This window comes from Mandrillus leucophaeus, unplaced genomic scaffold (assembly GCF_000951045.1).
Source record: "Mandrillus leucophaeus isolate KB7577 unplaced genomic scaffold, Mleu.le_1.0 Scaffold227, whole genome shotgun sequence".
NCBI classification, from domain to species: domain Eukaryota; kingdom Metazoa; phylum Chordata; class Mammalia; order Primates; family Cercopithecidae; genus Mandrillus; species Mandrillus leucophaeus.
Genome location: NW_012102332.1, coordinates 2,393,582 through 2,418,360, shown reverse-complemented (window position 1 = coordinate 2,418,360; position 24,779 = coordinate 2,393,582). Strand labels below are relative to the sequence as shown.

The following is a 24,779-nucleotide window of genomic DNA, read 5'->3' as shown; positions in this document are numbered from 1 at the left end:
TTCTGGAATCTCTGGGCCTACCTCCCATCTGGACAATGGCTTCACAGGCAGGAAGGATTCCATGGGAACAGAGAGCAGTGCGCGCCCCTCTCCATCCCTTCCTGCCTGGGGCATCTCCCTGGAGCCCTGGCAGTTTCACTTCCCACACAGGCTTCAGAGAGAGAGGACCCTGCCCGCACCGGGCTGCTTCAAGCCCGACCTGACGCCTTCCTGTGACCTGCCAATGCGACTGACTTCCTAGACAAGGGTGGGGATGGCTGTTCGCCATCTAAATCTTGAAAACTACTTTTGGCTTATGGGATGACTTGACCAGAATGCAGGAATGATCAGGGAGTCGCCCAGGTGTGCACGCAGGTCACAGCAGTGATGCCCAAGGGCTCTCCAAAGGAGGCAGGCTTGTGTGGACGCCCGAGGGACTCCTGATCAGGTAGTGAAGCTGGATTTTTCTTTTCTTGGCAAGAAGGTGATCCCACTTTGTCAGGAAATGTACCTGTTGCCACTTTCTCTCCCTCCCTGTCCTCTCTCTCTCTCCCTCTCCCTTGCTCCTTTTTATCCTAACCAGAGGCTTAGTAAGCTAATACGCTATCGCTAGAGAACTGTGCTCCTTTCTACTTGTTTCAGCTAAATTTGGGGTGATGGGTAGAGTGACACACATTATTAATAAGTTGTTTTCAGTTTTACCACTGTACGTACAGACACAAATACACGGACCACTGCATGTAAACACAAGATGGCCTCTTGCTCCTAACCACACACAGGTCTGATCCCTGAAAATAATTACTTTCCTAAAGCTTTCACAGAAAATTTACTCCTAAACAACGAACCTTTTGCTCAGTACAGGAGCGCACATAAAGGAAAACACCTTGTGTAGTTGTACAAACGTGTTAGCAGGTAAACTTGGTTCACTAGCATAAAATTAGCCATTTCAAATGTCAAGAATGATGGACAGTGTCTTTTAGAATGTTTTAATAAAAGTTATTCTAAACAGAGATCATATAATAGTCAGCACTGTACATTTCATGAATATATTTTGCCTGTGCCTATGTCTATTCAAAGTAAAAATGCCAGGATAAGTTAGGGAACCAAAGCCTAGACTCAAATTCGATGTTAAGAAGCACACGTAGTGATTGTCTTTTTGAGAGCACAAAATTTGCAGTTTCCAAAGATGCATGTATTTTAGTGAAAAAAGATAGTTCTTAGACAATTCAAATGTTATCTTTACGAAAAGTAATAAAATAGCCGACTGAGGTAAAAACGAAAAAAAAAAAAGAGAGAAAGCAATCAACAAACAACAATTGAGTGGAATGTTCTTCTAAATAGTAATTTCAAATTCTGATTGAGGCAGGGCAGGCAGAACTGCTGGGGAAGACAGCAGGTCTGGAAATGTTTTAGGCAAGCAAAATTTTGGAGTAGGATCTGTATACTTAATGTTTAAACTCAAATGAAACTTTTTCACTTTTTCCACAACGTAAGTTCTGATTTTGTTATAGTTCAGAAAAGGCTCTAGGCCTTTGTGTTGAATCAATAGCTGAGTACTAGTAGAAACACGGAAGGGGACAACCAGGGTGGTGATGGTGGATGTAGCATCGTTTACTTCATCTAAAAACCTTTCATATTTGGTGACAACTTAGAACTTGAGGGAGCAAGTTATGCGCATCTTCTACCACATTACTTATTTTTTAATTACATTGGAAGCAATCTTTAATTGCTTAAGAATGCAACATTTTTTCTTTTTTTCCTCTCTGTAGCTCCCAAGGCCACCCTGGAGGTGCATGGACTAGCGGACATGGCAGGCTGGCTGAGGGTGGACTGGGTCTGCCAAGGCTGCGTAGAGGAGGGGGTACCCTGCTCTGTGCGATGGGGGGCGGCGTCTTCCCTCATTGACAAAATTGACATTGAAAATCCTTCCTATTACAAATATAAATAGAATTTTATAAAAACCTATTGTAAGAAAGCCTAACCAAATCAAAGCACTCATTATTTGGTCCTGAAAATTAGAAGCTGACAGTGGGTTAAGACTTCTACTTAAGGTGTTTCCAATAATTTTTTATAAATTCAAAGTCAAGCACTGTCCTTTCAAATAGACCTCCTTAGATTAGGGAAGCAGCTTTGAGTTCCAAGAAAGTGCTATGGGCAGGCACAGGCACGTGTTCCCACACATGTGTGCTAATGAATCAAGTTGTGAAACTCCAGTCCACCCAAAAGGAAAATCATGTCAGCCTGTGTACAGTCATGCCCTTGCCAGGAGCGATTCCACCTGCCCCTCCAGAGGCTTTAGACTTCCCGGGTGAAAACTCAGCCTGTCTCGGGTGGAAAGGGGATGCTGGCACCTTCCCACTGCCTTGCCGTAATGAACTTCCCACTTACTGGCATCAGTCCTGATTCTCACCATGTCCCTAGAGTGACAGCTTAGCTCCAGAGCCCACAGGTTCTTTATCACCATGTCCCTAGAGTGACAGCTTAGCTCCAGAGTCCACAGGTTCTTTTTCCTAAGGAGAGCTGGGAATCTACTTTATACATTGCTGTGTATTGGAAAAACGTTCAACGAGAAATGGAACTTTCAAATCTTCTTTAAAAAGTGTTTAGTGACAATGCTGTCATTTTGAGAAGACTGACATCTCAGGGACTGCAATAATTGTGCTGTGGGCTCGCTCATGTATCCTTAGATACCGAAGAAACACATCTTTAAGAAAATACAAATTGGATGTGTTGGGTACATACACATCATTCACTGGGATCGAACTTCAATAAGTGAGGCAACTGGGAGAAATCAGGGTCTAAGCCCCTCAGGGGAAGTGTAAATGTTCCTTTCTCATGAAAATCAAAGAAGGAACCTGAATAACTAGAAAGGAGAAGAGAAAATGTAGCAGCTACCTGCTCAGTCTGGGGGTTTAATTATTGGCAATCCATGTTCTTTCCAACGTGTTCAATTTAAACTGTTCAGTAGACACAGAGGCTCTGGCTTCCCGGCAGGAACCATTATCGTCTCCACATTGTGGAGCCTGCCCACTGGGCTGGAAAAACCCTGTGTGTGTTTACCAATGTGAAAAGTGAAGTGGTGAAAGTGGGTGATTATCTCAATTGTTCAAGCAAAGGAATTTATGTTCCCCTCAATACCCTGAATGCTACAGTCAGGTCAGGTTTGTTTTGGAAGGTGGTGTGTGTAGGAACATGTTTCGTCTGCCTAATTATTTTCTAGCTCATGCTCTTGTATAACCTAATCTGAAAAGCCCACTTGGTTAACTCAAAACATTGAAAACTTGTCAGTGACTGATTGTTCGACTAGTTTTTCAGCACTGATTTATTTAAGTTCGTCTAAAATTTGACTTTTATAAGTAAGCAGGGCAAGAAAAGGCATAAGGGATTTTATTAACAACAGTAAAACCCAAAGCATTATTCAGCTAGGTGGCATTAAGAAAGTAAATATAGGCTGGGCGTGGTGGCTCATGCCTGTAATCCCAGCACTTTGGGAGGCCAAGGCGGGTGAATCACCTGAAGGTCAGGAGTTTGAGACCAGCCTGGCCAACATGGTGAAAGCCCATCTCTACTAAAAATATAAAAAATTAGCTGGACGTGGCGGTGGGTGCCTGTAATCCCAGCTACTCGGGAAGCTGAGGCAGGAGAATTGTGTGAACCCGGGAGGTTTAGGTTGTAGTGAACCAAGATCACGCCATTGTACTCCAGCCTGGGCAACAAGAGTAAAACTTCGTCTCAAAATAAATAAATAAATAAGTAAATAAATAAATAAAGGTAACTGTAAAGAACGTCTCCCTTTTGGCCTTAATACAACTAGATCAAGCTGATGTCCTGAAATCGCTAGCTTGTAATCAGTAGAAATTTTAAAAGGAGGAAGGGAAATGCCCTAATCTCTAGTCTTCAAAATGATTGGACATTAAGAAAAAGAAAGTCAAGTTTTTATTCTTCCAGAAATACTGAATGGCTGAGTTCTTACCCGATCATCTCAAAACATACACATTCTCTCCCCGTAACGATAGAGATCTATTTTTATAATAAAAGATAAGTCAACAAGGGACCAGCGATGGGGGTGTCATTCATCCTGAAGAGTTATTTGTTAGTTCTTCGATGTGATTGTACAGAGAACACAAACACAGAGGCACTGCTAAACTCTCTGAACCTGAATGTTTCCTCCAGGCCAATTTGAGAAAAAAGAATATAGGTACAGATTACACACTTTCTCAATTTTGGGAAATTTGAAGGGGGGTTCAGCAGAATATTGTAAAATTAACATTTCCAGTGTATTCATAGTCTGGTTCTTTCCCCCTTATTTCCAGAACCTTTCTGAATATCTGTTAAATGATAGTGTTCTAAAGTCTAAGGTGGACAGTGTTTGAGTACAAATAGAACTTAACGTTTCAATGTATATTTACATCAGATTACGTGAATCTCGAGCCAATTTTTTTTTTTTTAAACAGAAATTGCAGATGAAATTTCTTATGTGTCGAGTTGAAAATCGCTCAGGAAAAGCACTCGAAAAGAGTTGCAAGATCATGGAGTGAATTCAAAGCGCTTTGTGCCTTGAGAGCACTGAACTGATACAGTGATAAGAATAATGGTTGGAGACCAGGTATAATTCTTCAAGTCTCAAAGGAAATCACAGAAAATTTCCATTTTGGCAGCTGAGATAAAAATGATCAAGGAAGAAGAGGTTTCGTCTGTTTCGTGTTCTAGCCCTTTAGATAGAGTGGCCCATTGCTTCCTAGTCGTGGGGAGCTGGCGTCAATGCAGAGTGGGTTACCGGCCCCTTTCCTGTTGCTTCCAGAGTGTGGTTCTACTGCAGAACAATGAAGCAACATGCCTGCCAGCATCCTTTTACTGCAGCAAGCGACCAGCAGGTAAAATGATTCGGTGTGAAGCTTCTAGAGAGACACTCACCCCACCAGAAGGACTGTGTTGCTCACATTTTAGATTGGCCCCCGTTTCCCTTACATAGAGTGAAAATGCTTTGCTCTTGAGGACAAGCATTTTCTCAGTCACAGAACCTGCAGAATCTTGGTACTTAACTAATTTGATGTAAAATTGAGGGTGAGACTGGCATATAGAGAAATGAAATCCTATTTCCATCCATTCATAAAAGATAAATAAAACTTGGCATGAAGTATATAGCTGACTGCAGGAAATGGAAAATCTTACAAGATGTGTATTATTTGAGCTTTCTGTTTCATTTTAAGGCATATTTTGGGTAAATTGGGGGCAGTATTGGCTGGGTCCAGAGTAAATTGTACTAACTTTGTCCTCCTCTGTCTGGTATGTAGGGAGGCTCTGTTCTGGTAGGTGGCGTTCGGACTTTGCAGAAGCTGAAGCTTTCTAGACTCTGAAGAGACATTTTTCTCCAGTTCCATTAATGTGAAATGCCTTTGCTTTGCTTTCCCCCTCACCCAGTATGCAGCTTAAAAGACAGACACAGTTTTAAGCGTGATCCACAGTGGTCAGAAATTTGGATTCCATGTCAAAATACAGAACTGTCATCTCCTCAACTTAGAGTATTTCTGAAAGTGAGGAACACAGTAGCACCTTTGGAATGCAGATCACTCAGACTTCCACGCCAAATATGTCCCAGTTCTACATGCAGAGCAAGCTGGGGCTTAGCCGTGCAGAACAGCCTTACACGCTGTGCAATCGCATCCCTCCTGATCAGGCGTCCTGGCAAAGGAGAGTCTTTAATGAAAGAAAGTGTACTTCCCTCCCACTGTCCCCACACTGCTCCTCTCCTTCCTCTAGACGGTAAACACGTACATGATTTAAAAGCCCCTGAGCTCTGCAGCTCACCAAGGCACACGCATCTCTCCCTCATTGTGGACTGAAAAGGCTCAGCTCAGGAGCTGAGACTGACACAGAGAACTTGAATTACGCAAGCCTGCGGAGAACCTGGCATGGACATGCTCTTAGGGGGTGCTTTAGCTCTTTTCATTCAGACCCCCTAGTGGGAAGCCTGCTATATATGCAGGAATCCACACTGTGATGCTCAGTTAGTGAAATCCTTTGGACTTTCTCGAGCTGAAGGTTCTCCTTCCTAGAAAAGGAGTGCTGAACTCATTTGTTTTGATCTGGAGGGCTGCTGGGGTTGGGAAGAAGAGAATGGCTGGATTCAGAAAACTGAGGTTATTGGTGTATTTATCCTACGTGTAAAATTTCAGGAGGATTGCTAACAATATCCAAATATTGAGTGGTTTTGAAACACAAGGCATCAGTAAAATTCTTTTAAGGTAAAATCGAACAAATCCATGTTATAAAAAGTTGTTTTAGGTTATTTTCCTCCCAGTAAGAATTTTTCTAGAAAATTCAGTTCTCTCCAGAACTACTTTTATTATAATGTAGCGGGTTGCGGTTCTTCAGCGTGTTAGAAATTACCCATTCATAAGGTTGGACACTGTGTCTTAAGACTGCCCTGGGGCCACCTTCCCTTGGCGCTCAGTGCCCTGGTGTGACCTGGATTCCTTTGGTCAGGGTCAGGGTCCCTGCAGACTACCTCTGCCAAGGCTGGGGGCTGCTTATGCCCGAGAGACAGAACTAGAGTACCAGAGAGTGAAACTGTCCAATGGAGGAGACATTTCATCTAAGACAGTATTGTCAACCTGTTTCTCCACACATATTCTTGGATTTTTAAACTGAATTCGCTAAATTGAAGCCAATTGGTTTGTGGCTTATGTAGTAACTACCAACCCGAAAGGCAGAGAGAAACAATGGGCTTGAATGTCTCACGCTGTATAGACTCCATCTTTAGAAATTGGCTCATCATATATTGATATCTTTGCATCCATTTAATATGCAACAATCTTAATAGGAATAAGCAGATGAATCTAATTTCACTTTTTCTGGTCTCTTCTGCTCCCATCCTCTTCTGTGTCTGGTATACATCCAGGAAATTGTGTGAAATTGATACTTTTCTATACTTTCTCTGCAAAATATTTTATTTTTCTGAGTAATTATGGTATGCACAATCGATAATCTTTAAAATTATGGTTTCTACGTGAAATGGATTCAGTTTTCTGTGTGAGAAAGATGAGAGGCACAGAGATTCTGGTTCGGAATTTTAATAATGCCAAAGCATTATTAACTAACTGATAGGACTTGTGTTTTGCCTATTGGTGAGGAGAAGTTTCAACAAAGTCTTCTGCAGTTCACACTGACGTCCAGTTATAACAAAGAACTAACAGCAAGAAGCAAGTCGGTTTTGTGTTACAAAAATATCAAAAGAGTATTGATTGGGGGGATATTTTTTCTTTGGGATTTTGCTATGTATCCATATTTCAAAGTATAAAATAATCTTGTTCATCAAAATATGTACTTGATGATCACCATTGCCCATTTTTTTTGCATCTAAAGTTGGTTTGAGTTGAAAATTAATATTCACTAATTTTTTTTTTTTTTTTAAATTTTGGCCAGGCATGGTGGCTCATGTGTGTAATCCTAGCACTTTGGGAGTCTGAGGCGGGCAGATCACCTGAGGTCAGGAGTTCGAGACCAGCCAGGCCAACATGGTGAAACCACCCCGTCTCTACTAAAAAAAAAAAAAAAAAAATTAGCTGGGTGTGGTAGTGCGCACCTGTAGTCCCAACTACTCGGGAAGCTGAGGCAGGAGAATCGCTTGCACATGGGAGGTGGAGGTTGTAGTGAGCCAAGATGGTGCCACTGTACTCCAGCCTGGCCAGGCAACATGAGCGTGACTCTGTCTCAAAAAAATAAAATAAAAATAAAATTGTATCTACGTCTTTCACACTCTGGCGTGTGTCTTCAAGATAACAGGTTGTGTTCACTGTACACCTTTGCAAAATGAAGACAATTACTGAACCTATAATAATGTAACATAAGCTGGGCACGTACTTGGGTTGAGCCTCGGTCTAGTTAAAAACAGCTCTTAAGGTGAAATGTTGTTGAACTAGTCCAAGAACCCAAGGTTCAAATATTGTTGACTCTCAGTAAGTTGGATTAAAGTAATAACCTTTTGATGTTCAGAGATAGTCATCTTTGACCCCAACAACATGAGCATTTTGAAAATCTTATTTTCACCTCCGATGGAAACCGTGGACAATGCGAGTGTACTCTCCCCAGGCCTAGAACGAGGTTATTAGGTAAAGGGGTGCCAGCTAACGGCAATGGTGCTGGAACCAGAGAGGCCACAGAGAAAGGAGACTGGGGTTGGAACCCGCTGCTGTTCACACTGGAGCACAGAGAGCCCAGGCTGAGCCAGCAGGAGTGGGTCTCGGCCAGGGGTGATTCAACACTCGTGAGCGCTACTACACCCAGGGCTGCGAAGGAAAGATACAGAAGGACTAGGGGCCTGAGAGAGCATCTTAGACATTCACTTGCACGTTTTACAGATTTCTTGGCAAGGGTAATCAGCAGCTGCTTCCAATATCCATAAACCATTCAGAAACAACACCAAGCTACAATTCAGTAGGGATCAGCAAGAATATTACTTTAAAACTCAATTAGCATGTGTGTGTGTGTGTGTGTGTGTGTAAAATACATAATAGAAACCTTTGCCGGGTACTTCCTGTGTTGCTGAAAGGTCATTTATAACAAGATACACTGAGCAGTGTCCTTCCTGCTGCTCCCGATTGGTCACTACTGGTCTGGGCGCGACGGAAGGTCGAGTGTGTACCAAATGCTCTCCACGCTTCACCATGAGCAACGCTTAGAGATACAGGTATCCAACCCAGTAGACCAGGTTAAAGAGCAGGAAGGACGTGGGGAAAAAGACCCGGGAGTACGAGTCCAGCTCCAAGATGTCTATGTGAATACGCCCTTTTCTCCAGGATCCTGATTTACATTCTTCGTAGCAGCAGAAGAAGCTCTGACAGTCTTTGCCATCCAGACACTCATAGACACAGGTATCTTCAAATTCCTGCCAGTAAACGGAATTGTTTAACGTGGTCATCGCAGGTGGTGGCGGCCTCATGTCCAGGAGGGAATAGTTCTGCGGGCAACAAGAACGACACAACAACCATCGTAAAATGCAATAAAAACACCCTGAGGTGTGTGAAGCAATCGGTCCGTGTCACATCTGTCTCCTACAGATAAAGAGCATGAGTGGGCCTGCCCATCCCTCACACTCCCCCAAATGCTCGGTCCCTTTTTTTTTTTTTTTTGGTTTTTAAGGAGCAGAGAGGTTAATAGGCAAGAAGGAAGAAAGGAGGAAGCTTCCCTGTACAGAGACAGAGGGAGAGGGGCTCAAAAGCCGAGAGAGGAGACCCCCGTCTTCAATTCTAATGCAAGGAAAATTGCATTGCAGTTTCAAATCTTGTGTTTCCCGGATTATTAATGAAGAAGGTTAAGCATATTTTAAAATGTGTATTAGTCATTTGAAGTCCCTATTCTGCCTACTTTTCTGTGGATTTGTAGTAAGTATGGACGTATTATATATTTATCCCTTATATGTGAAACAGTACGTATACTGAAGTGGGGAGGGACAAATAGGTTACTTTTTTTCCAATTAGTGAATAGTAAAAGGTATGACGTGCAGGAATGATGAGAGGATCTTCATGTCCCATGTGATTCTGGTGAAAGTGGGCTTTCAGTGTGAGGGGGCTGGATACTGCTTACCATCTTAAGAAGCATAACCAAAAATGTGTCCACCTACAATGCTTTCTTTTCTACCTCCCAAGCCCTTCTCCTGACATGGAAAAGTCCAAATGGGGCAGATAAAGGAGAGAGAACAACATACTCTTCACTCCTCAATGAGAAGAATCATTCCTAACCCTGAGACATGGCTGCAAATAGACTTGTCAATTCTTCAGACAGAGGCTGAGGTCTTCTGAAAAACGATGACGTGTGCACTACATTGAATTCCGTTAAGGGGATCCGTTTCTAAACTGGACTGAATAATGGAAGAGAACTAAACAGCATGTTTGCCTGTCTGCTTCGGTTTATCTGTGCTGGTGGATCGGAGATGGGCGGATCGGAGATGGGCATATGCCACTGGCAGCCGTGGAGACTGATGCCGAGGAGGAGGTGGAGAGGGAACCCTTCTCAGTGGGCTTCCTGGCGAGGGCCTTTGCCTGGGTGTGGCACACTGCTGGGACAGAGGCCATTCGGAGTTCATTAGAAAGCATCGTGACAACGTCTTATACTTTCACCCCAAAACACGATTACACGAAGACATGGTACTGCTTCCCTCCTGCTTTTGGGCCTCAGTTTGATTGGACATGCTCATAATCGTGGGGTCATAAACTGGAGGCAGGTGAAAGTGTCGGTCGGTCACTCAGAGTCGGTTCTTGCAGCCTTTGGTGCGCTCTTGTCCATGGGAAGCATCTGTGTGTGAGGACAGACCTAAAGCAGGATGGCCTGGACCACACGTTCACAGGGCGTTGCTTGCTCCTCATGTGTGGCCACCTCCTTCTGCTACCAGTGGGGCCTCATGGTGCGGCTGCCCACCCTCCTCCTCATCCGCAATCCTGATGAACAGGCAGAAATAAAAGTCCCGCTGTCTCTATGGGCCTCATGTGGACACGTCTCTTCTAGGTTAATGTTCTTTGTCCCGAGTAGGTGTAAACATCACCAGGGGTTTGCTAAACATAGCAATTCCCTGCCTCTATCCCACTGCATTGAAGGGATCTGCCTCTTTTTGACAAGCTCCAGTGGAAATATCTGCCGTTATGAACAAACAATTGCAATAAAAGTTTCCTACACGTGTACTTTGACAGTGATCAGCCAGACATTCATCCACTCATTGCTTCAACCCCATTCCTCTATGTAGTCTCTTGCTGTGCGGATGGGACTGGGGGCTACCGGAGACAAGAGAGGAGAAGCCTGGTCGTCACAAGGCAGGGCAGCCCCACAGCAAGATTCTGGCTCAGACCGGGAGGCAGAAGGCGCTGCTGATGTGGGGATGGCTCACCAGAGATCTAAAGGGCAACCCTTGGAGGCCACAGGCAGGGCAGCAGGATGGTTTCTGGAGAAGAGAAACCTCCATTTCACTTCATTTAGGGAACCAAAAAACACCTAGAGATCATATTTACAATATTAAAAATGGTTCTCATTATGTCTTCATAGTTCACTGCTTTGAAATGAAACAAATTCCATTTTATAAGGCTGAAACAAAATGTAAGCTGTTAAGAGCCCTAAATAGCTTAAGAACTTCTTTACCTGCCTCCGTCTCATTAGTCATGAAAATTTCAAACGATGTCCAAGATAGAGATTTTAATTAACAATTCCCCCAAGTCCTCCTTGGCCTAGCTGGGTCCCTGGCTCCCTCCTCTTTTGTCTGTGTGTGTAGCACAGCCCTGTGAGTGTCACAGAGCACCGTGCTTCCTGGGCACACGTGGAGTTCCTCAGCCTTGCATTTGACACGTTAGGAAAGGGGAACTGAGCAACTGGAACGGCTCACCCCAAGCCACACATGTGACTGTTCACGGAGCCTGCCCCTGTCCCCCATCACTGCTGCTTCGTGTTGGTAATGGAGGCTCCTTCACTAGCATACAGCTTGCAGACTGACCTTTCAGAATACAGTTGGGAAGATGACAGTTCTCACTCAGCAGAGGACAGACTTGCTTTTTCTTTGGCTTAGCATTATTCTTGCTGCAGGCCTCTGGTTGTGTCTTCTCACCAGGCCTGGCACCCTTTCTGTCTGTGAATTATTTTTCTTTGTACTTTCTTTAAGGTCATTAAACTTTCCAACTTTTTCTTTCTTTAAAAGTATTTTTTCTGTTCATTTTGTGATATCTTTTTCTCTGTGTGTTAAAGGATTTTTTTCTTTTTTTGGCAACATCACTTCTGTACTAAAGATGTCAATATTTCCTCCTCTCAACACCCAGGTCCTGGCTATGTGTGATGATTGCACCCTTCCCCTCTCGCCTCTGTTTTGGTCCCATGCCATTTGGAAGCATTTGCTGGCAAAATCTGTATGTTCGCTGTGGCTTCCCGCAGCTGTAACAGTGATTTGCCCACAAACGTTTTGGAAGAACTATCATGATCCACACTTGCAGAGTGCAGATAACTATGTAGTCTCCTGACAACGGGCTGGAAGTGCGCTGCATATGAGGTCTCAATTAGCAAGTAGCACACCACCTGCAGCGTATGGGTGGGTTTGAAACATTTGATGTAATTAGTAAATTGGAATAAAAGTCATGATTGTAAATAAAAGTTGTTATATGATAAAAGTTGTAGTTCGCATCATTAATTTAAAAATATATTTCTTGGATTTTTCAATAAAGCTACATTCTTATCTCTAGCCAAAAGAAATTCAGACTTGTTAATAGTTAAATGTAACAAATTTGTTTTTAAATTGTCAAACCTTGGTCAATATTTACAGGGCTTAATTTATCCACACTTCAATTTTCTGATTTGTAGAAAGGTTTGTTATGAGAATGAAGTGAGTTGATACATGAAAGCACAGAGAACAGAATGTCAAGCATAGTGCTCAAAAGAAAGTGAGGGGGTCACCATTTTGAGGGGAGGAAGGACCTTCCAAAGCAGAACACAAGAAGCAGAAACTAGAAAACAGTGACAGATTTGACCACATGAAACAAAATCACACACACAGAAAAAGGCACAAAATAGGATAGTGGTAATGTTGCCAATTCAAGTTGAAATAAAAACTACATGACAAACAATATGAATATATTCTATATGTGACTATCTAAATCATATATTTTATAAAATACAATTTATATAATATGTAACATATATACCACTGTCAGATTTCTACTTTAAAATACTAATAAAAGTTTAAAAAATTCAAAAGCAATTCACGAAAATAGAAATGCAAATCAAAAATAAACAAGTGACAGTATTGTCAATAGTCAAATAAATGCCAGTGAGAAAGGTTTGCAGAGCTCATTTTCCTGCTTGACTATCAAACTGAATGCACGGAAAGTTCAGGATGAGGTGTCTGGCATTGCTGATGGAGCTGGTGGAGCACCATTTGGCAAAGACCAAAGACCATGCAACCCCTCTGCCCAAACGTTCTGCTCCTAGGATTTTATAACCAAGCAAATCGTCACAGGTAAATACAAATTGGTAATGATAAGAACGTAAATGCAAGTGAAAAATGTGGATAAGCCCAGTCAGTGTCCTGCCAAGACTGCCTGTGCATCAATCATGAACGTAGGATATGATCATTACAATGATCCTATAAAATAATATTTGTGGCACAAAACTGAAGTACATGTAAGTACCTATTTTTGAGTTATCAAAGAGGCTATAAAACAATATAAAGATCATAATTCAGTTTTGCTAAAATGCATGAACATATATTATTTGAATGGCTAAAAAAGAACTGTATATGCCATACACTAATCCCCATGTAGAAGGATTATGATTACTTTTCTCCTCTAATTTCCAACTTGTCAGAGTTGGATTTTTAACCTAATACTAAACACATTTTTGAAGCCAGCATGTGCATCACTCCCTGGTCTTCAATACATGCATGCATCAACAGCAATCTACCTTTCAAATGCAATGTTTAGTGAAAGTTCTCAGAAATATTGACACCTGCAATGCTATACATACGGAGGGGGCTTGTAGGCTTAGTCGCTCAGGAATCCATCTTGAGGAATCTGAATGTAGTAACTACAAGAAAAGAAGAAAAAAAAAATAGGAAACTGTCATGAACTTTTGCATCCAAAATCACTCAAGAGCAACCTTTAGGGTATGACTAAACCAAACCACATCACCAGTAGGTGACACAAGAGAGCTCTTAGAGTCACATTCACATCTTCAGAATCCCGCCTGGTTTGGAAAAGTCTTGTTGAATTGGGTATGTATATCATGCTTTATACGATCCTTAGGAATACAACTGCATTTAGGCACACACTCATCTCAAACAGCGTCCCCATTACCTCCCAGAGAACCTTTGCTACTGCAGCTCACCGATGTCGTCTTCTTCGTGGTGGTTGGTTTTCTACAGCTGGAATAGTAGTTGAGGGTGGCATACTCCATCAGTGCGGCGAAGACAAACAGGAAGCACACGGTCACAAAGAGGTCCATGGCGGTCACGTAGGACACGCGTGGCAAGGACTTCCTGGCGATGGTGCTCAGGGTGGTCATGGTCAGCACCGTGGTGATGCCTGCACAGGGGACAGGTAGCATGTTGTAAAAGGATGCAACATGCAACAGGAATCCCAGACCGTCACCCACATCCCTCCACCCCAGCACGACTGCCTTACAGGAATCTCTGATGCTGCATACCTCATGTAATGTTACTTTGAATTTTAATGTCCACACAATTTCATAAGCAATGTTTCCATGAAATTTCTGATTAGAGTCTTCACAATAACACTAAAGTGCCTGAATCAAGTGAACACCTTTCAATTTATTCAGTAATTCTCTCATTGTTGGACATTTTGCCTTTTAAGCAATTTTTAACATCGATGCTCTTTTTGCAGTCCTATCTATTCCCTGCTGTTCCACATCTCACACTTCTGTGCAGCTAAATCCTTTCATTTCTTACTTCTCCTCACCTCCCCAGTTTGAAAACCCTCACTATTCTTGAAGACCCAGCTGCACTCTTGTCCTCCCGGCAGAGCTGACAACATGCATGTCTGCAGTATCCCTGTACCTTTTACGTATCGCAGCTTTTTTTTGTTTGTTTTCATTATCACAGGGAATCACATATATCTTTACGTATCTGTCTCCTAGATAGTGTGGTCTTTAAGACAAAAACAGTCCCTTACTTGTCTTTGCCTGTCCCCCAGCACAGACGCTAGCACATTTGAGGCATTTAAATGAATGCTTTACATCAAATGAATCAATTAACTGGTAACACTCAATGTTGGTTTGACTTCGACTATTTCATATGCATGGGTCAACACTGGATGTTTAATCAAATATTGTGGAAAACATTCAGAAAAGAGACACAGACACACATGAGATGGATGGCTTAGAAGGGAAAACGTGAAAAAAGACATAGAGACTGTTGAACATAAGAATAAAATGAAGAAGAGCGATTATCATGTGAAACAGGCCAAGACTGACTCTCCCGTGGGTGAACTCCCCAAGAAATCAGGACCTGTCAGAACTACTAGACAGGGCAGGTTAGTGACCCCAGATTCATGAACCCCTGAATCACAGGAATCTGAATTTTAATAGTCACCACCTCTGTAGCTCAATGGGAATACAGTAAAATATCTGCATCGCAGTACTAGTCAGAGAATAGGTACACAGGACAGATGAGGACACATTACTTTACACCTTTGTTGCAGCATTACAGCCTCTGTTTAGTTCCTCCCTGCACCTGCTCAAGGCGGTTCTGCCAGGGCCAGGTGGAGAATGAGTCTCAAAGCACAGGGTGGACAGCTTGTTGAGGTGTAAAGAATATCACCTGAAAGTCCAAGCCCTCCACCTTGCTCTGGGCCTTCTCAGCATTTGACCATGAGAAGCCACTTACCATCTTGAATCAGTTTCCTTAACTTGTGCAGTGAAAACAGAATGCTAGGTACTCTTTAATATAGATGGTAAAATTTCATGTAAAAATGCTATGTAAACCGGAAAAGTCTATACTTACATCAGATGTAGTTTTATGGAAAAAGATCTTTTGAAAAAATTATTTTATTTTATTTATATTTTTTAAGTTCCAGGGTACATGTGCGAATGTGCATGTTTATTAGATAGATAAACGTGTGCCATGGTGATTTGCTGCACCTATCAACCCATCATCTAGGTATTAAGCCCGGCATGCATTAGCTGTTTTCCCTAATGTTCTCCCCCAGGGAATACTATGCAACCATAAAAAAGAATGAGGTCATGTCCTTTGCAGGGACATGGATGAAGCTGGAAGCCATTATCCTCCTTTAATAAACATCCAATTCAACTTTTAAAAATGTGATCACATCATGTCTAAGAAGTTCAAAATCTTAGTTTCTATTTTAATAGAAATACAAATTGTTTGCGTGTTCAATTTCCATAGACCTTGTCCATCAGTTTTCATGAGTGGCCTGTATTCCAGAGGTAGACAGTGGCCGTGTGCTTTATCCTCCCCACTTCCACACCCACCCTGAAACTATACACCCTGAAGAAAAATAAAGCTTAGGCATTTCTATTTAGTTCAGGGGTCTAAGCTACCTAGTAAAGAAGGGTGCTCTGCACAAACACCTGTTGGCATGACTTCCTCTTCGGGGAAAGCCCAAGGGAGTTCAGGAAGGTTATCTCAGCTGAGTCTATTACATATAGGATGCTTTGGGGATGATCCTGGTCTCACAGAATCCTAGAAAAACTTTCTTCTTGACCTTGGAGGGATGAGTGAATATAAATGCTGGCATCTTACCACAGTCAGAAGTAAACCTCCTAATTTAAACACAAACTATAATAACACTTTTTGACATTGGCTTTTTTTTTCACTCAGCACAATGCCATTGACACATTTAACCGCTGCTGCATTAAGTTTGTTCTTTCCTACTGCTGATATCATGGCTTGGGTGTTCCATAGTTTCGTTAGCCATTCACTTGTTGAGGGATATTTTGGTTGTGTCCAGTTCTTGGTGATTACATGAACATTCATGTCAGTGTAACAATATCATCCTATTTCAAGTGACTTTCTTGGAGACACATTGTAGCTGGGTCATGCTTTATTTTTTTAATCCTCTCTGCTAACTTCTGTTTTTTTCTCTGGTATGTTCCAGCAATTTACATTGAAAGTAATTATTAATATTAAGATGTAATTATATTGTGTTTCCTGTTTGTTTGTTCCTTTATAATATCTTGTTTTCTTTTTCCTGCCTTCATATGGGTTATCTCAACATATTTTAGAATTTTATTTTGCTTTATCTACAGTGTTTTTGAGGCACATCACTCTTTGTGGCCTTTTTAGTGATTCCTCCAGTATTACAAATACATAATTTATCATATTTAACATTTTACCAGTTTGAATGAAATGTAGAAACCTTATTTTCCCTTACTCTTCCTTGATTTTAATATAATTGTCTTAAATATTTCCTTTAATTAGTTTAATAATTACATCAAGTAGCATTATGATTTTTTGCTTCAACCATTATAAGTAATTTAGAAAACTCAAAAGGCAAAGGAAAGTCCATTTTACTTACCCACATTTTCACTTTTTGTGTTTTTTTCTTCCTTTCTTTTGTTAAAAATTCTTCTCTTATCATTTTCTATTTCAAGAAATTCCATTAGCCATTATTTTAGGGGACATCTGTTAGTGACAAATTCTCTTTGTTCTTCTTCGCATGAGAATGAATTTCTCCTTTATTCTTAAAAGATACTCTCATTGGTATAGAATTCTGGGTTGACTGTTCTTTCTATTCAGCATTAAAAAATGCTGTGCCACTTCCTTCTTGCGTCCATAGTTTGGATGAGAATCCGTTGTTATCCAACTTTTTTTTTTTTAATAGGCAAGGCGACATGTTTCTTTGCTACTCTCAATAATTTTTCTTCAGTTTTTAAGAGTTTGATTATGATGTGTCTTTACCTAACATTCTTTGGATTTAACCTATTTGGGATTAATTCAGCTTCTTGGATCTCTAGATTTATGCCTTTTGGCAAATTTGAGTATTTTTTATCCATTGTTTCTTTGAATACTTTTTTTTAGCCTCATTCTATTTCTCTTTTTCTGGAACTTCAATAACACAAATGTTGGATCATTTCCCTCTCTAACATATGTCAACATTTGGAGCTATCCCTAAACTCAGTTGATTATTATTTTCAATATATTTCCTCTCTGTTGCTCAGATTGGTTAATTTTTGTTGTTCTGTCTCACGGTTCACTGATTCTTTCCTCTGTCTTTTCTTCTTTTGTTAAGCATATCCAGTGAGCTTTTCATTTTGGCATTGTATTTTTCAGTGCTAAAAATTCCACTGAGTTCTTCTTTATATCCTCTATTTCTTTGTGGAGCTTTTCTATTTTTTCATTTAGTTGAAGCATGTGTGCATTTGCTCATTGAAGCACATTTATGACTGATATGTTAAAATCCTAATCAGATAATTCCAGCAACTGTGTCATCTTGATACTGGCATTTTCTTTTTGATATGATGAATGATATTTTACTGTATGCTGGACATTTCTTGTATTATTTTATCAGACTAAAATATTACACAGAAAATCTTTAAAGTAGCCATACTTACAACATATTTAGAACAAAAACATTAATATAAAGATTAATAAAAGAAATTAGAATTTCTGCACATCAAATGCATAAGAGGAGAAAGATGCTATCCATTGGAAAAATGTATTTATTTTACATAACCAATGGATCTTCAGGATGTTTCATATTATCTAACAACATGAAATATCTATTCAGGTTTATTCTCATGTCAGAAATGTTTCAAAGTTTTCCTAACCTAAGATTCACTTTCTGATCTGAGAAATCTTGATCTAGTCTAACATTATAATCCTAACATTTTTCTAGAAATTTAACATTTCTAGTTTTACCATTTTAGTATAATCCATTTTAAGTAAATTTTTGGGTATGGCAGGAGGTGGATATTGAAATTCACTCTCATGATGTAATTATTAGGTTTAGAGTTCTGTAATGTCCAGTAGCTCAAAGACATTGATACTGTTGTTCAGCTCCTCCATTCCTTTACTGGCTTTTTGGTTGGTGACTGGTCTAATCACTTAAATAAGTGGACAAGTGTGCTTGTTTGTGTACCCTGCTGATAGAAGTACATTTAAATATCAAACTGTGATTGATTTTTAAAATTTATCCTCTTCTCAGTTTTTGTTTATTTTAATAGGAAGCTGTAATACTAGGTACGGGTGCATTTATGAAAGTCTTGTCTCTCTGTTGAATTTACCCTTTTATTATTATTATATGCTCTTACTTCTTTCTATGTTGAATTCTTAGCTATGCCTTTTATTATATTTTCATATTTTTTCAACAGATTACAATAAGATTTCTTAACATATCTACTTAGAATTTTTTTATTATTACTTCACTCGTTTTTGTACCACATAGGAACATGGTTCCATATGTCCCCTAACCTTATTGCTATTTATGGCCTATATTTTATTTTTTCTTATGTCATAAGTCTCATCTTGCATTGTTATTATTTTGGCTTTAATTGAAAGAATAAAAATAGAAAACTAGCTTTTTAAAATTTCACCACATGCTTACCATTTCTGATGTTTTTCATTACTTCTTATAAATCCATTTTTCTGTTTATTATTTCTATTACCTAATTAGTTTGTTTTAGAATTTTTACTATGGTTTTAGATTTTCTGTGACAAATTAACACAGATTTTGTTTATCTAAAAAAACTTCATTCTGATGAAATTTTTGAAGTACATTTTCTCTGGATATAGAATTTCAATACTTTAAAGCCAGCAATTAAATATCTTCTGGTCTTCATTATTGCATATGAAGAATCAGTTAGTCATATTTTTGCTCCTCCACATATGACAGGACATTTTTGTTTATCTACTTGCAAGTATTACCTTTATTTTTGATTGTCATCATTTAGACTATGATGCTTTTCTTTGTATTTCTCCTGCTTGTATCTCACTAAGCTGTTTGAATGTGTAGGCTGGTATTTTTCACCAAACATTGGAATTTCTTAACCACATTTTTTCAAAAATATTTTTCCTCATTCTTTTTTTCTTATTATTCTGATTTTAACTATCGCCTCAGTTATAGTCACTTATAGTTTTGTTATACATATTTGTATTGTACCACAGATCACTGGTACATTCTTTCTTTTAATCTTTTTATTCCCTTGTTCTTCAGATTACATAATTTTCATCTGATGGTCTTCAATTTTATATAACCTTTTATTTCTGCCATCTTCAATCTGCTCTTAAGTTTAGTGAATTTTTCAATCAAGATATTATATATTTCATTCTAGAATTTCTTTTTATATACTTTCTGTGATGAGATGACTCATCTGTTCATTAATTAAAATCATATTGTCCTTTAAGTCCTCAGACATTGTTATAATAGCTATTGTTAAAGTCCATGCCTACTGAGTCAGCATTAGATTTCTCTTTGCTTTTTATTAATCCTTCTTTCTTTGTAATCATGGGTCACATTTTTCTACATCTTAGAGTGTCTAATAAGTTCTTATTATAACTCCTTATAATTTAAAGAGTCTGCATGATATTATCTTTTTAAGAAGCCCTTTGAATTCTTATGACAAACAGTAAATTTACTGATGGTTCTCCTTGATCTTGTTATTGCTTGGTTCAAGCTTCATCAAATGACATTTAGAGTACCCCCTTTACTTCTAGGCACAGACTTTTTGGTGTCTCAACTAGACACTAACCATCTTATTAAATAAAGTTCCTCAGTTCTTCTGGCTATAAATTTATTATCTGACTGCACTGTGAAATTCTAGCTTCTGTATCTTGAACCCAGAACAACTATTCTCTGTAGGATTTTCATAGTCTCAAGTTGTACAAACATAGTTATATATTATATCACTTTGAAGTTTATCTTTAGATGTCTTATGTACAGTGACATCTAATACATGTAACCATGAAGCCATAACCCCAAAGGTTAGTCACAAAATCTGTGTTGATTCGCCTACAGTTCTATCATGTATTTTCTATAAGCATGCAAAACTAGTATAGGTAGAGGATATTACAGGCTAATTAATCTCTTGGCCTCTGGTCTACCCAAGCCCAGTGCTTTGCTCTTGAACACACAAATAAAAAAAAAAACACAGAGAAATAACAATGCAGATATGAGAGATGTTGCAGAAATTTGAAATTGAGGCAGCTTCCTCTTTTCTATAGGAATTTTTTTTGGGGAAAACAATCTTCTATTCAGTCTTATATATTACCTGTCTTCAAAAAATCAAAACATTGAAAGTTTCCTATCAGAAAGAAAAACTGACATAATATATGTTGCACAGTTCTAAAACTACTGAAAGTTAGTGTTTTATTAAGAAGACTTTGGGAACCAGAGAAAAATTCATGAAAAGACTGAGTTTTAGTGTGTGGCTTACAGCTGAAAAAAAATGATCATTTTCTCGTTTGCTGGTAAAGTTGCTATATATAAGCAGAGCTTCAATTATTGATAAACTGTTTTTACCAATATTATGTCCTCAGTCCTCAGAGGTGTGTGGTAAATTCTGCTTCCTGACATTAATGTAGGGGGACTTTTGAGTTGACAGGTTCTGGGATGTGCCTATGTTTTGGTGATCATATCAGCCTGTGATACAGGATACTATCACAATTTATTTACTCTGAATCTCCTACCCCATCTTGATTTATGTAGCACACATAGAATCCCATTGTGAGAAAGAATAGCCTCACTTGGCTTCTTAAGAGAAAAGTCTAAGCACAGTTCAAGTAACCCTCAAATTAGATCATTCACATTTAAATAGTTTTTTACATTGAAGGTATTTTTATGAATGCTTCTATATTAAAATTATGCAAATTTATGGAAGAGATTTTTTGAAACTCACCTAATGCTGTTCTTGCTGGTGTAGCATCTTTTTTGATCCAAAATGACACCCAGGATAAAACCACAGTCAGTATACAGGGAATGTATGTCTGAATAGTGAAGTATCCCATTCTTCTACTCAATTCAAAATATATAGTCATGACAACATAATCACCTGTAATAAAATATTGCCAAAAATAAGACAACTTTGATGGATCAAAAATAATTCAGGAAAATAATTTTATAATTTATTTTGTTAAATGAATGACTTGGATAAAAATGCACAACTACAACAATATTAAATCAAGAAATGGTCAAAATTCTGGTTTTCTTAAATTTAATTTTCATAGTATCCATGGCTGTACCAGGCATTTAATCAGTCAGTGTAAAGGGCACAAAACGAACATATTCATGGATACAGTGAAAACACATGCATATCTTTTCCATGACAGGCCATGACTTGATGAGCTATCATTGCTTGAGTCCTTCCGTAGGTTGTATGATTAAATTCAAGAGTAATAGGTAAACTCAACCCTCAAAGAGACCCAGGGTTATTTTAAGGGATGCTTTCCCAATAATAACAAAGCTATCATATCTTACATAAACTTGTGTAACTATTTGATATTTTTATTTATTTATATCATTAAGTTTTGCTTATCAACTTTGCACTTTGTTTTACTTAATGTATGTATATTTATCTTATCCTTTTGTAACTGCAGGATTTAAGTTGTGCCAACCCAGAAACAAACAGAAGTGATCCTTTCCTGACATTCCACTCTCTTCTACCCAAGCAGAGCCACACCATAAAGAAGTTGGGAGCAATGTAGATGTTATTGGAGATTCCATAAGACCCCCTAGGGGCTTGAAAGAGGGTGCATGCTTAACATTGTACATTTTGTCCCCAAAGCATCTCCATTCATTCTTGTCTAGGCCAGCTCTTGCCGAGATTATCTCCTCATCCTCATCCTCCCCATTTGAATCCTCCACCCCTTTAGCCTGCTGGATTCAGCCATCCAGTGCCTGAAATCCACCATGTCCAGAACTGAACTATCACCTTCCCCATGCCAATACTGCTCTTCTTTCAGGTCTGTCTCTCACTTGTTCAAGGAGGAAACCAAAAAGCCACCTCTGACTCCTCCGTTTCTCTTCTCAATGGTTCTATCTGATCCATTGCTCTCAAATCATTTCCCCATCTAGTCCAAGCTACCACCTTCTGCCCGTAGATCCAAGCTTGTCTCCTAATGACCAGTCCTTCTGGCTCTAAATCATTCTACCTACTGCCATCAAAGGGAACTTTCTAAATCACAAGTATCATTTTGGCCTTCTCCTTATTAGCTGCCCTTGTACAACTCTGACATTTTTATGTGGTCCACATCATTCTGCATTAGACACTCCTTGCCCTGTGCTCTTTACACTCTTGGCATGTGGTCTGCCCAGGCCCTCAGACTTGCCAAAACCCTTCCCCACATGCCTCTGAATCCCTTCCCATCAGCATATATGCTCTTTTTTTTTTTTCTTTCCCCAACATTTACATAGTTCCTATTCACTCATTAAGCTTAAAAATCTATTAGTGCCCCAGGAACTCTTCCCTGACAACTTCCCATAAATTGATGGATTTGTTTCTATAATTACTGATACAATATCTATCTTAAAACCAATAAACTGGTTGGTTTGTAGAATATGTCTCTCTTGTTTACCAGTGTTGGCTAACCATAATAAATTAATTAATATTTGCTGAATGAAAAGACTATCACTGAAGTCCTTTTTTTTTTTTTTTTTGAGACAGAGTTTCACTCTTGTCACCCAGGCTAGAGTGAAAATGGTGCAATCTTGGCTCACTGCAACCTCTGCCTCCCAGGTTCAAGCAATTCTCTTGCCTCAGCCTCCCAAGTAGCTGGGACTACAGGCATGTGCCACCACGTCTGGCTAATTCTTTTTGTTGTTGTTGTATTTTTAGTAGAGATGGGGTTTCACCGTGTTGGCCAGGCTGGTCTTGAACTCCTGACCTCAGGTGATCCACCTGCCTTGGCCTCCCAAAATGCTGGGATTATAGGCGTGAGCCACCACGCCCAGCCCGAAGTTCAGTTTTTACTTAAAAGATTGATAGGGAGACGGTATTGGGCTCAGATGAAAACTATGCTTCCAATAAATTAGAATTTTTTGCAAGATGAAATATTCTGTTGTGGCAATATTTAGAGTTGTTGATAGAAACATCAACTTTGATACCATTTACCAAGAAACATTTAAAAATTTAAACAAATTAGTATTTCAGTACAAAGGAATTATGATGATTAGCCTGAAGCAGTAAAAGAGCACAAGTATATATTTTAAAGTAATGTGAATGCCAAAATTACATCATTTCCTAAGGAAATGTGATTTGAATTATGTGTGATTCTTAATGCCTATTAATTTTTTGCATAAAATTGCAATCAAAACCCTAGAGGAATAAACAAACAAGCTAATATACAGAAAAACAAAGCATAATAAATCACCCTAGGAGTTATGCACAGTCCAAACGGAACATCCAAAGAGTTGAATAATTTCAATTATCACCATTGCAGATTACTGACAAGATAAACAGAAAGACAACTCCAGACAAGACGCACAATTTATTACAGCAGATCCACCTGCTTTCTCCCTGCCTGGGGTGAGAGGGGCTCCCCATGCCTGTCCTCAGCGCATACTCCCTTGCCTAATTCAGAAGCCTACCTAGGCATCCATGGGCATCCTACTGAGGCTCTGCCTTTCCCAGACATGGGTGCTTTGCAGGAGGGAGGCAGCAGCACCAGTCAAAGTCCCAGTGCTGGGTGCATGACTGGAGGTATGCACAATATGGAGGTGTGCAAGATACTGGGAATGATGGAGGAGGTGGCACCAGTCAAAGTCCCAGTGCTGGGAGCATGACTGGAGGTGTGCACCATGCTGGCAACGATGGAGGAGGCGGCACCAGTCAAAGTCCCAGTGCTGGGAGGTGTGCACTATGCTGTCAGTGATGGAGGAGGCGGCAGAATGACCCATGAAGATGACTCCTTCCTCGGCGCATATTCAGAGGAAAGGCAGGACCTGAAGCTGGTTATTTCCAATCCCAAATACTTGTTTTATTTATTTCATTAGGCAGCAATCCATTCTCAATAATTGCTTTTTAGCATTAAACGTAGAAATACAATTTACCCCGGGATGATGTTTTGAAACACCACAGTGGACTAGTTGCGGCTTTTCTATTTCCTTATTTATTCATTTATTTCAGAGTAAGTTCCATATCTGGTAGTTCCCACCACGAGAGAGAGACTGACATGCCTTTATCTGCTCTCAGTGATTCCAAGTTCACATCCTCAGAAAGCCTCTGACAGGGTCAATTTCAGACAGGTCAGAATCAGATAAATAAAACCCGTGGTGTAGAAGATTGTATTGGCTTAGGTTAGGTCGCTGCCCATCTTGGACACATCGACTTCAACTAAGGCAGGTTCAGGTAAGACCATGGCAGCT

The 24,779-nt window shown here is 39.7% G+C and overlaps 1 protein-coding gene across 1 annotated transcript in view; it reads right to left on the bottom strand.

Annotated features, from left to right (window-relative positions):
• Positions 1–8,314: 8,314 nt before the first annotated feature.
• Positions 8,315–24,779, bottom strand: part of GABRG3 (gamma-aminobutyric acid (GABA) A receptor, gamma 3) — a 577,857-nt gene continuing 561,392 nt past the window's right edge. The window contains exons 9-12 of the mRNA XM_011981497.1: positions 21,316–21,468; positions 13,831–14,027; positions 13,471–13,530; positions 8,315–8,938 (exon numbers count right to left, since the gene is read on the bottom strand). Of these exons, the coding sequence (XP_011836887.1) occupies positions 8,657–8,938; positions 13,471–13,530; positions 13,831–14,027; positions 21,316–21,468 (692 nt within the window). The 3' untranslated portion in view covers positions 8,315–8,656. The remainder of the gene's footprint in view (positions 8,939–13,470; positions 13,531–13,830; positions 14,028–21,315; positions 21,469–24,779) is intronic.